Genomic DNA, 14,571 nt, shown 5'->3' with positions numbered 1-14,571 from the left:
ATTCTTTCTGTAAGAGGGATCCATGGATGTAATTCTTTGACTTTGTATATTGTGACTAAATATTGCCATCTAGTGTCTTTGTTGAGCTTTCAGTAAATGATACTGTAGCCATTTAACTGTTGTGCCCGAATGCATGATGGGAAGTGCACCCATGACTGTGGGTAGTGGTACCAATTGATATATGTTCTCTGCGTTGAGAAATAACATAGGGTGTTAAGAAAAAGATCAATTACCACCTTTCTTCCCCACATTGCTTACCACGATATTTCTAATCGTAGGGAGAGGGATTGTAAGGCGTCAGCCAATTAAAAATAGGCTCCAAAGGCTGCCAAAATTCACTCTACTAATTTTACGCTGCTTTTTAGCTCTATATATAGGTAAAACGGCGCCATTACAGATTGAACGCGACAATGCGTGAGTGGGCCGTGCAGCGCATGCATTAATTGCGTTAAATATTTTAACGTGATAAATTATAAAAATAAAAAAATTACCGCCGTTAACGGGATAAATTTGATAACCCTACCTTAAGCCTAAACTAAAGACTCTGGATGAGTGTAACATATTATGTCTGTAATGTTAAATACAATTAGAAAACGATTTATTAAAAAAAAATAAAAATATATATATCTTAAAAAAAGGCATGTCCGATATTTTTTTGCCGATTCCGATACTTTGAAAATGACGTGATCGGGGACATCTCTAATTACAACGTCACTTTAACTAAACAAATACTCAAAGCGACAAAATCTAAATTTTTTCTAATACAATATTCGACTTAATAGATTAATCGTTTCAGCACTACCACTGTACGTTTTCAAAACTGTTTTTACATTTAGTCCCTGACATGAAATGTTTACGCACACCTTATTGTAGGTCATTTGTAAAAGCGTGGATCTATTTTATCTTCATGATTCCAACAAAATTGCTCACCGGCCACCTTTCCAGTTCAGTTAGCTTCCACTCTGAGTTGTTTTGATCCGACCTAGCCAGTCGTCTACATTCCCTGGGCTGCTTGAAGCGTGGCCGGGCTGTAACCTTAGCTCCATGTCCCCTTTGCATCACTGAGGGGTGTAACTTGACCTGAAATGCTCGTTTCATCTACCGCGGTGCAAAGAGAGCGAGAGACACTCCCCTTTCGACCACACAATAACAATAACACAGACTCTACTTTGCCACACTTTACAAGGTCGGTCGCGATAAATGGTTACATAACACCAAACTTTTGATTGACCCCATTAACTTGTTTGTCTGTGATTGCCAAATAATGCCATTAAGGGGAGCTACTTGCCTCTTTATTGATGACAGTGATTTGGGGCTTTTGTTGTAGACAGATCACCAAATGCACATTTGTCCCTTAATGGCCTCGGCCTTTGTTATAAAGCTGTCAATGTTTTTGGGTGTTTTCAGGCATGGAAGAAGCGGTGGTTTATGCTTCGCAGCGGCCGTTTGACAGGCGACCCGGATGTGCTGGAGTACTACAAGAATGACCACGCCAAGAAGCCAATCCGTGTGATTGACCTCAACTTGTGCGAGCAGGTATATTTGCTTTTCATATACAGTACAGTAGTACCTCATAGGCTTATAGACCCCAATCACCAACGTCACACAATCACGTGATCGCTGTATTGTGCTGCCATATTGTCCGTCATTGTTTGTCCGTATTGTCAATGATCGTAGTTTCTAAAGGTTGATTCCCTTGCAAATTATGGAAGCCCTGGTTCTTTCAGATGCTGTAAACCAAACTTTTTGCAAAGGGGGCCAGATTTGGTGTCGTAAATATTGGGGGGCTGACGTTGGCTGACGTCCTTTACGTAGAACAATATATTTAAGCAAATTTTCGCAAGCCATTCTGTGCGTCACATTTGCATCATTATTTTTTTTAATTAATAATTTCAAAAATCTCACAACTAGCCTTTGTGGCGTTCTCTTTCGACTCTCGGGCCCTTGCGAAATACTATTGTGAAATAAACTAGCTTTAAGTTGCTTCAGTTTCTCACAACGTATCTTCCCTGTAATCTTGTCGTACATGTCAGAGTGTCTTGTTTGGTAATATCGCCTCACATTGAACTCTTTAAAAACAGTGACTGTCTCTTTGCAAATGAGGCGGACACAGTTGTTGCGTATTTTAGTGAAGGAATAGTCCAATTTCCACCTATCCTTGAAGCATCGGCTGTCACAGTCAACTTTCTTTTTTTTTTGTTGATTTTCGTAATTTTAGAAAATTGGGAGTAAAGGGTCACATGGGGTAGTGTTGCTTAGAGTGCTGCTGCCTTTTAGTGGGTAAATGAGAAGCAGCATTTAGTGTGTAAGCTACTTTACATGCTGGTAGCAGTACTGCTGACCAATTTATTAAGTCTGTGTGCGGGCCAGATGTTATTGATTTTAGGACAGAGGCTGAGGGCCAGATGAAATTTGACCACGGGCCGCATTTGGCCCCCGGGCCGGACTTTGGACATGTCTGCTGTAAACTCATTGGATGAGTTGCATAAAAGCCGTTATTTGGAAAAGCTTCGGTCGATCCAGTCGCCAGATCCATATTTGATGCCCCAACCGATATTTCCTCCCGTCCGGTCCCGTCCCTTGCGTCACAGCTCGTCCTGAGACCACAAAATTTCAGTTTGCAACAGAAAAGGTGTGACGATTGCAGGAGTGCCTAAATGTAAAAATTTATTGTTATTCAGAAAGTCACAATCAAATAACCCTTTCTGGATTCTTCACGGAACAAAAAAAAAAACAAAAATAATAATAACAATATAATACAATATAATATAATATATAGGGCTGTCAAAATTATCGCGTTAACAGGCAGTAATTTTTAAAAAAAAATTAATCACGTTAAAATATTTGACACATTTAATGCCCCGCTCAAACAGATTAAAATGATAGCGCAGTGTCATGTGCACTTGTTACTTGTGTTTTTGGGTGTTTTGTCGCCCTCTGCTGGTGCTTGGGTGCGACTGATTTTATGGGTTTCAGCACCATTGTGTAATTATTGATCATTAACAATGGCGAGCTACTAGTTTATTTTTTGATTAAAAGTTTTACAAATTTTATTTAAACGAAAACATTAAGAGGGGTTTTAATATACAATTTCTATAACTTGTACTAACATTTATCTTTTAAGAACTACAAGTCTTTCTATCCATGGATCGCTGTTAATGTTAATGCCGTCTTGTTGATTTATTGTTATAATAAACACATTCAGTACCCATGTACTGTATGTTGAATATATATATCCGTCTTCTGTCTTTCCATTCCAACAATAATTTACAGAAAAATATGGCATATTTTATAGCTGGATTGAATTGCGATTAATTACGACTAATTCATTTTTAAGCTGTGATTAACTCAATTAAAATTTGTAATCGTTTGACAGCCCTAATAATAAATTAGGATGTAATATAATAAATAATAACACTGTTAATAATATAATAAATAAAAATAACACTATTAATTAAATTGATAATAACCAAATAACCCTCTCTGGGTTCTTCACAGAAAAAAAGCTAGGAGATAAAAAACACTATTGAGGGGAGAAAAAAAAACATATATATATATATATATATATATATATATTTTTTTTTTTTTGTTCAAGGGGCCGGACCAAATGTGGAGGAGGGCTGTATCCGGCCCGCGGGCCGTAGTTTGGCTGCTTTTGAAATTTGCCCTTTTAGCAATGGGCACACAGCAACTACTAAAATGACCGTTTATCTTCTCTGTTACTGCAACCAACCGCCACACATGCCTTCACCATTTTGATTAATCAATGTTAACGATTGTCAGGAAGGTTTTTGGGTTCGTTTACTAGGCGGTGATTCCTTAGACAAGCAGAAAAACATGCAGTAATAGGAGGAATGTACATAGTGGTAATATGTAAACACGATGAGCTGACGGACAATATGGCGGCACCAGTCAAGGGGGCGGAGTTGTGACGTCCCGTGATTGGGGTCTATTGGGACTAGCCCTTAGATCAGGGGTGCCCAAGTCCGGTCCTCGAGAGCCCCTGTCCAGGTTGTTTTCCAAGTTGCCCTCCTCCAACACACCTGAATCAAATAATCCGGATCATTCTTAGGCGCCTGCAGCGCTTGCTGATGAGCTGATCATTTTATTCAGGTGTGTTAAAGGAGGGAGACATGGAAAACAAGCCGGATAGGGGCTCTCGAGGACAGGACTTGGGCACCCCTGCCTTGGATGCACAAGTGACTGGACCCAACACTCTTCCATAAGAAGATAAAAAATGACCAGTATTACAATCAAAATGTGTTTGTATGCCATTTTGGTGAAGAATAATCACTTGAATAATGTTTAGTATTATATTTAGGGCCATACAAGAATGATTTCATGTTTGAAATATCTTTATTTTTTTTTGCTTGAAATTTACAGTGTACCACTGATACAAAGACATGTCATTCTTAAAAGATAAATGTTTGTGTGAGTTATAATAATTTGATATTCAAACCCCTCCTAATATTTTCGTTTGAATAAAATTTAAAAAAATTTCTGGGCACAACAATAACAAAGGGTTTATTGAACACTCAAAAAAAAAACACGCGATCACGAAAAGGGAGACACAAAAAGTGTCCGTGACAGTAGGTCGGAATTAAAAAAAAAAAAAAAAAAAAAAGAGGTAAAACTGGGGTGAGAGGCAGACAATCGGAAAAAAAAACAAGGTAATGATGCAACTAGCAACGAAGGGATATACAAACTGTCAATGGCAGCAAGTCAATATCTTGGCAAGCCGCCTAGGATTGGTTTAAAGACACTGCTGATGAGCTGGAATTGGATGCAGTTACGACGTTGGGAACTCATCTAGTGCTGCAACGATTAATCGATTAACTTGAGTATTCAATTAGAAAAATATCGAATTAAATTTTGTTGCTTCGAGTATTCGCTTCATTGAAGTGGCATTGGAAATGTTTATTTTGAAAGTGTTTGGTCTGCCTCATTTCACATGGCTGAATCCTGCTGCTCCCTGTTCAGACCAATGTAAGCTAAGTTTTTGTTTGAGCTAATGTTTTTTTAATGCATTTGTAATCTAGTCTATAAGTACAGTGGGGAGAACAAGTATTTGATACACTGCAGATTTTGCTGTTTTTCCCACTTGCAAAGCATGTAGAGGTCTGTAATTTGTATCATAAGTTATCTTCAACTGTGAGGGATGGAATCTAATACAAAAAAAAAACAGAAAATCACGTTGTATAGATTTTCTTTCGGGTTCAGATCTGGTGACTGGGTAGGCCACTCCAGGACCTTAAGATGCTTCTTACGGAGCCACTGTTTAGTTGCCTTGGCTGTGTGCTTGGGGTCGTTGTCATGCTGGAAGACCCAGCCACGACCCATCTTCAGGGCTCTCACTGAAGGAAGGAGGTTGTCAGCCAAGATCTGGCGATACATAGCACCATCCATCCTCCCCCCAATACGGTGCAGTCGTCCTGTACCCTTGGCAGAGAAGCAGCCCCAAAAAATGTTTCCTCCTCCATGTTTCACAGTTGGGATGGTGTTCTTGGTATTGTACTCATCCTTCTTTTTCCTCCAAACACGACGAGCAGAGTTTAGACCAAATAGTTCAATTTTGGTCTTATCCGACCACATGACCATCCCCCAATGCTCCTCTGGATCATCCAGATGGTCAGTGGCAAACTTCAGACGTGTCTGGACATGCACTGGCTTCAGCAGCCGGACCTTGCGTGCACTGTAGGATTTTAATCCATGACGGCGTAATGTGTTTCCGATGGTTTTCTTCGAGACTGTGGTTCCAGCTCTCTTCAGGTCATTGACCAGGTCCTGCCGTGTAATTCTGGGCTGATCCCTCACCTTCCTCATGATCAGTGATGCCCCACGAGGTGAGATCTTACATGGAGAACCAGAGCGAGGCAGATTGACCATCAACTTGAACTTCTTCCATTTTCTAATAATCGCTCCAATATTGTTACCTTCTCACTAAGCTGCTTGCTTATTTTCCTGTAGCCCATCCCAGCCTTGTGCAGGTCTATTATTTTATCCCTGATGTCCTTACACAGCTCTTTGGTCTTGGCCATTGTGGAGAGGTTGGAGTTTGTTTGTTTGAGCATGTGAACAGGTGTCTTTTATACAGGTAACAAGTTCAAACAGGTGCAGTTACTTCCGGTAATAAGTGGAGAACAGGAGGGGTTCTTAAAAAAGAACTAAGAGCCGAAATATTTACTAGTTGGTAATGTATCAAATACTTATTTCATGCAGTTAAATACAAATTTATTATTTAAAAAATTATACAATGTGATTTTCTGGATTTTTGTGTTAGATTCCGTCCTTCACAGTTGAAGAGAACTTATGATACAAATTACAGACCTCTAGATGGCTTGCAAGTCAAATACTTGTTCTCCCCACTGTATATTGCCTGAACCATTTGTTAAGCGCATTGTAAAAAAAAGTTAGCATTTTATAGCATTTAAGCTAGCGGACTTTTGCTATGTAAGTTAGCCAATTGTTCTTTTGTTGTACTTAGATCCTTATTTATTAATTTTTTATACCGTTTGATGCTCAGGTATTTTAATTTTTTATGTTCCTTATCCGATTACTTGATTATTCGAACTAACTAGTTCATCGATTAATCGACTACTAAAATAATCGATAGCTGCAGCCCCAAACTCATCCCACATCTCCGTGTCCCACATCTCCGTAACAAAACAATCTGAGCAGCTGCAGAACGTGACAAAATCATGCCAGTCTTCATACTAGCTTCGCTTGCTAGCTAGCACAGCTATTCTCCCAGTCCAGCCCAACCGCGTCGTTACCTCCAGCGTGCATTTCGCGCTTAAAACATGGCACCCTCCTTAGGTCAAAATGTACTAAATATTATAATTTTTTAAATAAACGGCAATAATATATGTGTTTCTAATGGCATACTTTAGCATAAGAGAACAATTACGGCTTACGTCTTTAAGTCAGAGGTTCCCTTTAAGATGTTATTTATACCACAACCTCAAATAGCAAGCCATACCAATACACTTTAACCTGTTGTTATCCAGTAACACTTAACCATTCTCTTGTCTCAGGTGGATGCCGGGCTGACGTTCAACAAAAAGGACCTGGAGCACAGCTTCATCTTTGACATCAAGACCATCGATCGTGTCTTCTACCTGGTGGCTGACACCGAGGAGGAGATGAACAAGTGGGTGCGCTGCATCTGCGACATCTGCGGCTTCAACCCCACCGATGATGGTAAGAAATGACGTTCTACCTCTCAAATTTGAGCCGATCTGCTCAGTTTGTCCTCTGCACTCTAATTTGTTTAACCTTCTCAAACGCTGGTTAAAACCGGGAGTGTGAAAATGTGTGGGAAAATAAGCTTCTCGCACATCGCCTTCATTGCAGTTCTTACAAAAGAATGTCCTTGGCTCTCTCTTTCACACTTGTGCAGGCCCACTCGCACTCTTCCGTGTGTTGCTAAAGCGCAGCATAGTCACGTTGATGATGCGAGACGGCTGTCGAGAACATTTCAAAGTGACCATGTCAGAAAATGACTGCACTAATGTCTTTTTACATGAAGTTGGAACTCGGAGCTGGCTATTTTTTAACCATAGTCATAGATATTCCACCCGAAACATTGCATCTGAGAACGCCCCCAAAATAAACAAACAAACAAACAAATGCATCTGAAAATTAAAACTAAACACTTATGATGTTTACAAATCTTTCATTCTCGCTGTCCAGACTTTAGCTCTCGATGTCAAATTTTCTCGCTTGCTGTTTCTCTTGTGCACTGCCTGTCTTTTCTCGTGCGTTTTGAATTTTTATGATGGCAAATTTGACACAAAACGGGGGGCGGGCTTTTAAATAGCCCGTTCTCATTGGTCAAGTAGATTTCCAGTGCCCCCAGAAATTATTACAACACTAATTATTAGCTGCGACAAGCATGTTACAGAATGAAGACGTCCAAGCATAACACTGACAACATTTATGACAATACTCACACTTGTCCATAAATTTGAAGATTGCAGACGTTTCGTTACGTAACGTTTCGCATAACGACAAACGCCAGTAGCTTTGTTTGAATAATTTTCGACACAAATCGAATTCCATACAACAATAGAATAGAAATCCTTTGGATAGCATGCTAGCAGAAAGTTTGGAGATTTTTAGTCGGGCGGGGCCAAGGCTGCTGAGAAAAGACTAATTAAGATTTAACTTCATTATTAAAGTTGCAATGAAATGTTGACCATGTCAAAACAAGATAATGACTGCGCTAATGTAATTTTACATTTAGAAAACAAATTTATTTACCGTTTCATAGTTGTTCCCTAACAATTGCACGAGTCACTATGATCCGAACTGAGCTGAGTCACGAGCCTAAGTCGAGCCGAGCCTAAATCGAGTCGAGCCGAGTCACGAGCCTAAGTCGAGCCGAGTCACGAGCCTAAGTCGAGCCGAGTCACGAGCCTAAGTCGAGCCGAGTCACGAGCCTAAGTCGAGCCGAGTCACGAGCCTAAGTCGAGCCGAGTCACGAGCCTAAGTCGAGCCGAGTCACGAGCCTAAGTCGAGCCGACTCACGAGCCTAAGTCGAGCCGAGCCAAGTCACGAGCCTAAGTCGAGCCGAGCCAAGTCACGAGCCTAAATCGAGCCGAGCCAAGTCACGAGCCTAAATCGAGCCGAGTCCCGAGCCTCTGTCGAGTCGAGCCGAGTCCCGAGCCTATGTCGAGTCGAGCAGAGTCCCGAGCCTATGCCGGGTCCCGAGCCTATGCCGAGCCTATGCCGGGTCCCGAGCCTATGCCGAGCCTATGCCGGGTCCCGAGCCTATGCCGAGCCTATGCCGGGTCCCGAGCCTATGTCGACCCGAGCCGAGTCACGAACCTATGTCGACCCGAGCAGAGTCACGAACCTATGTCGACCCGAGCAGAGTCACGAACCTATGTCGACCCGAGCCGAGTCACGAACCTATGTCAAGTCGAGCCGAGCCGAGTCACGAACCTATGTCAAGTCGAGCCGAGTCACGAGCCGAGCCCATTCACGAGCCTAAGTCGAGCCGAGTCACGAGTCCTGAGCCTATGTCAAGCTGAGCTGAGTCACGAGCCTATGTCGACCTGAGTCCCAAACCTATGCCGAGCCACGAGCCGAAGTCGACCCGAGCAGAGTCACGAATCTATGTCAAGCCGAGCCGAGTCATGAACCTATGACAAGTCAAGCCGAGCCGAGTCACGAACTTATGTCGAGCCGAGCCGAGTCACGAGCATATGTCGAGCCGAGCCGAGTCACGAGCCTATGTCGAGCCGAGTCACGAGCCTATGCCGAGCCTAGTCAAGAGCTGACCAGATTCACGAGCCTTAGTCGAGCCGAGTCACGAACCTATGTCGAGTCGAGTCACGAGTATGTCAAGCCGAGTCACGTGCCTTTGCCAAGCCTAGTCACGAGCTGAGCCGAGTCACGAGTCCTGAACCTATGTCAAGCCGAGCCGAGCCACGAGCGTATGTCGAGCCGAGTCACAAACCTATGTCGAGTCGAGCCAAGCCTAGTCACGAGCCGAGCCACGAATCCTGAACCTATGTCGAGCCGAGCTGTGTCACGAGCCTATGCCATGCCGAGCCGAATTGCGGGCTTATGCCGAGGCGAGCCAAATCACGGGCTTATGTCTCCCCTCTCTTATAGAGGCTGCCAAAGCTGGCCAGCAGTCGTCCATCGGGGGCCTGGTGGTGGACACCCCTCCGCACGTGGCAGCAGCAGCCGTGCTTACAGCAGTGCCGCCTCCCTACCAGCCAGTCAGCGTTCGGCATCTGGACTCGCAATCCAGCACGGAGGAGCCCCAGGACTACTTGTGGCTCTCCAACTGCGAGAGCAAAAAGCCAGACAGGTAAGACCTCCGCGTCGTTCTCCCTGCACCGCTTCTTGCCCTTCCACTTTTCTTCACGCGTAGCTCGGTGCCGCTTCGCTCGTCTCTGGAAGGAGACCGGGAGTATTTGCTCCTGGAGGAGTGCGAGAGCAGGACTCTTCCTCCGCAGGCTCGTTTGTGAGTGGTCGGCCATTCAGCTTGAAAGTGCCTGCTTTTTGTGTGGTGTTTGACCCACCCAAAACTAAAAGACACTTCTTCCAGAAGATGATTGCGGTCCATTTTGAAGTCTTTCCGATTAGATGAAGCCCTCACACGCATGTTTTGAAATTAACTTACTGCATTTCAGTTTGGAAATTGTTGTTTCATCTCAGAAGGGGCAGGAATCAATAACAACCATCGCTGATAGCATCTTCCACCAGATAATACTGGCCGATATTGGTATCTGTTTTGCGCCAGTATCTATGGCGGGTTATAAATCAATGAACAAGCCTGCAACATTTGTGCATGGGCTGGTCACAGCTTAGCAGTTATGCTGAGAGTGACCTCTAGATGTTTCCAAAGATGTTTGGGAGTTATTAACAGAGGGAAAGACCCTAATCCGCATGGTGCACAAATAAATTGAGCAATACATAAAAATAATGCATTATAAACTCATCACATCTAACTATTGCGTCACTAGAAAGAAATAGTCACTAAGAAAAGTTATAAAAACACTTCATCAAATTAAGCATGTGCAAAAGCCCAGCAAAATGCATCTTGAGAATTGTCATTGCACTGGCATGTTCTATGATTAAGTATATAAATACAGTGGGGCAAATAAGTATTTCGTCAACCACTAATTGTGCAAGTTCTCCCACTTGAAAATATTAGACAGGCCTGTAATTGTCAAGATGGCTAAACCTCAACCATGAGAGACAGAATATGGAAAAAAACCAGAAAATTACATTGTTTGATTTTTAAAGAATTGATTTGCAAATTATGCTGGAAAATAAGTATTTGGTCAATACCAAAAGTTCATCTCAATACTTTGTTATGTACCCTTTGTTGGCAATAACTGAGGCCAAACGTTTTCTGTGACTCTTTGCAAGCTTTTCACACACTGTTGCTGGTATTTTGGCCCATTCCTCCATGCAGATCTCCTCTAGAGCAGTGATGTTTTGGGGCTGTCGTTGGGCAACACGGACTTTCAACTCCCTCCACAGATTTTCTATGGGGTTGAGATCTGGAGACTGGCTAGGCCACTCCAAGACCTTGTAATGCTTCTTACGAAGCCACTCTTTGTTGCCCTGGCTGTGTGTTTGGGATGGTGGTCATGCTGAAAGACCCAGCCACGTCTCATCTTCAATGCCCTTGCTGATGGAAGGAGATTTTCACTCAAAATCTCTCGATACATGGCCCCATTCATTCTTTTGTTAACACAGATCAGTCGACCTGGGCCCTTTGCAGAAAAACAGCCCCAAAGCATGATGTTTCCACCCCCATGCTTCACAGTGGGTATGGTGTTCTTCAGATGCAATTCAGTATTCTTTCTCCTCCAAACACGAGAACCTGTGTTTCTACCAAAAAGTTCTATTTTGGTTTCATCTGACCATAACACATTCTCCCAGTCCTCTTCTGGATCATCCAAATGCTCTCTAGCGAGCCGCAGACGGGCCTGGACGTGTACTGGCTTCAGCAGGGGGACACGTCTGGCAGTGCAGGATTTGAGTCCCTGGTGGCGCATTGTGTTACTGATAGTAGCCTTTGTTACTTTGGTCCAAGCTTTCTGTAGGTCATTCACTAGATCCTCCCGTGTGGTTCTGGGATTTTTGCTCACCGTTCTTGTTCTCATTTTGACGCCACGGAGTCAGATATTGCATGGAGCCCCAGATCGAGGGAGATTATCAGTGGTCTTGTATGTTTTCCATTTTCTAATAATTGCTCCCACAGTTGATTTCTTTACACCAAGCATTTTACCTATTGCAGATTCAGTCTTCCCAGCCTGGTGCAGGTCTACAATTTTGTCTCAGGTGTCCTTCGACAGCTCTTTGGTCTTGGCCACAGTGGAGGTTGGAGTGTGACTGACTGAGGTTGTGGACAGGTGTCTTTTATACCGATAATGAGTTAAAACAGGTGCCATTAATACAGGTAGAGTGGAGCCTTGTTAGACCTCGTTAGAAGAAGTTACACCTATTTTACAGCCAGAAATCTTGCTTGTTTGTAGGTGACCAAATACTTATTTTCCACTCTAATTTGGAAAAAAAAAAATCTTTAAAAATCAAACAATGTGATTTTCTGTTTTTTTTTTCTACATTCTGTCTCTCATGGTTGAGATTTACCCATGTTGACAATTCCAGGCCTCTCTAATATTTTCAAGTAGGAGAACTTGCACAATTGGTGGATGACTAAATACTTATTTGCCCCACTGTATATGAAAATATGTATCTGTTCTAAGATGTCTTCAAAAGGCTTAAATAACACTTGTTAAAACCTGTCAGAACTCAGATTAGTACTAGTAGGTTGTAGTTGTAAAATACATGGTAATAGCGCGGAATGATAATGCGATCATAATTGTAAAAAAACTGACAACAGCCAATCAGAGCCGACATTTTATCTAGCTTAATATTCACTTTGTATTTTAATAAGTAGTTGAACTACTTTTATTTTATGACATTCTCAGTACAGATTTAAAAAATGCCAAATCGCCCAGATCCAAGTAGCAGTATTAGTAGTAAGCGTTTGCTATTTTTTGCTTCACTTGGCTTGCGTTAACTCATTGACTGTCATCAATGACACTAAAACAAACAATCCTGCCAGCCGTTTAATGGCAACGAATACGTTAAAGATAATATTCGCGTTGTCCTCTCAGATCCCACGCCGAATGTTCCAAGTCTACCTCCTCCGAGACGGACCTGAACGACAACCTCCCGTCGCACCGGACGCCCACGTCGTCCACATCGTCGGCCAAGCACAGCTCGCAGAACGGCTTCTTTGGCGGGCACCCGGCCCCCGCTTCCGCTTCGTCCCTGTACGACTCGCCCCCGTCGCGGGGCGCCTCCCTCCTGAGCGACAACGGCCTTTACCACCTTCCCCGCAGCTACTCTCAGGTAGGGTTGTTTGGGTTGGCGGGATTATTCTTTGAGTGGGAAAGGGAAAATAAGAGGGGCAAAAATAACTATTTTAACTTGGTTTAGAATTTGGGTTGACAAGATGCATCGACGAATTGTTGATCAAATTAATGATCAAATTAATTGAAACAATTTTTTAGTTGATTAATCGGTTAGACATTTTTGACTAGAAAATTGTCCAAATCTTTTTGAGCCTCTTACTGGTAAATATTATTCAGTTATTTTTCATTTTATTTCATTTTAAATATGTTTTAAATTAAAAACGTTTTCTCTATTTATAATTTATTTATTATTTAGTACAAATATTTTAAGTTCTGAGACATTTACTTTTGACCTAAAAGTTTTCCATATTATATTTTTTGAGTGTCTTAATCGTCAATATGTATATATATATACATATATGTATATATATGTATATATATACATATATGTATATATATGTATATATGTATACAGTGGGGAGAACAAGTATTTGATACACTGCCAATGGGAAAACATGTATCAAATACTTGTTCTCCCCACTGTATATGTATATATGTGTATATATGTATATATGTATGTATATATGTGTATATATGTATATATGTGTATATGTACATATGTGTGTGTATATATATATATATATATATATATATGCACAATACGTATCAATTTTTCATTTTTTTAGATACATTTTTATTGTAAATTTTAATTTTCAAGTAAAAAAAAGGGAAAATCTGTGAACATTTTTTTTTGTTATTTTATATGTCACATTTATATATTTAAAAATATTTTTTCAATGTTTTTTTTTTTTTTTTTAAATTAAAAAACAGTAAATATTCTGAAAGGAAATAATGGTATAAAAATTATGCTTATTTAATTTTTAAATAAAAAAGTAATATATTCTGAGAGGAAAAACTATCACTATTCTTTTCTATTTGTTTTTTGTTCTTGAAATAAAAAAAAAATATTTTTAAAAGTTGTGTTCTTTACTTTTTAATTTTTAAATTAAAAAAGTTAAAAACAAATGAAAGGAAATATCTGTAAATATTTTTTTTTTTTTATCTTGATTTTGTTTTTATATTTTTATCAAAAAACGTTTTTGAATAATATTTAATTTTTTTTTTTACTTTGTTTTTCAATTCAAAATAGTACATATTCTGAAAGTAAAAAAACAGTAAAAATGTATTTTAAAAATATTTTTGGAAATTGTCTTTTTTACTTAAATTTTTAATTTTAGAATACAAAAATAGTAAATATTCTGAAAGGAAAAAGCATTCAGTATCATTTTTTATTTTGTGTTTTTATTTTCATAATTTTTAAAAAATTGTATTTTTTACTTTAATTTTTAAATAAAAAATAAACAGTAAAAATTCTGATTTATTCAATCCCTGATGAAAGCAAATTATTATTTTTGTCATCAAAATAGATAGTAAATAATGCAAATTTTCAGCAAAGATGTTAGGCCTACAGTAAAACAAAAAACAAACCAAAAAAAACAACAACCACATGATTTGTATATGGGCATTTAGTCCATTAAGTGCAGTTGCAGTCCACTTGTGGCAGCCCATATATGGAATTAATAGAATGGCCAACAAAAATAGAAAGACTTTTATCGTCATTGTACAGAGCACAACGATATTTAAAGAAAGGAAAAAAACACTTCATTTTCTCCCAATTGTG

The 14,571-nt window shown here is 40.4% G+C and overlaps 1 protein-coding gene across 7 annotated transcripts in view; it reads left to right on the top strand.

Annotated features, from left to right (window-relative positions):
• Positions 1–14,571, top strand: part of gab1 (GRB2-associated binding protein 1) — a 124,173-nt gene that overhangs the window by 84,526 nt on the left and 25,076 nt on the right. For all 7 annotated transcript variants that reach the window (XM_057844293.1, XM_057844291.1, XM_057844294.1 and 4 more), the window contains 4 exons: positions 1,408–1,536; positions 7,035–7,200; positions 9,622–9,823; positions 12,651–12,888. In XM_057844293.1, the coding sequence (XP_057700276.1) occupies positions 1,408–1,536; positions 7,035–7,200; positions 9,622–9,823; positions 12,651–12,888 (735 nt within the window). The remainder of the gene's footprint in view (positions 1–1,407; positions 1,537–7,034; positions 7,201–9,621; positions 9,824–12,650; positions 12,889–14,571) is intronic.

The sequence above is a fragment of the Corythoichthys intestinalis genome, chromosome 8 (genome assembly GCF_030265065.1).
Source record: "Corythoichthys intestinalis isolate RoL2023-P3 chromosome 8, ASM3026506v1, whole genome shotgun sequence".
NCBI lineage: Eukaryota > Metazoa > Chordata > Actinopteri > Syngnathiformes > Syngnathidae > Corythoichthys > Corythoichthys intestinalis.
This window is presented reverse-complemented; position numbering and strand designations above follow the sequence as displayed.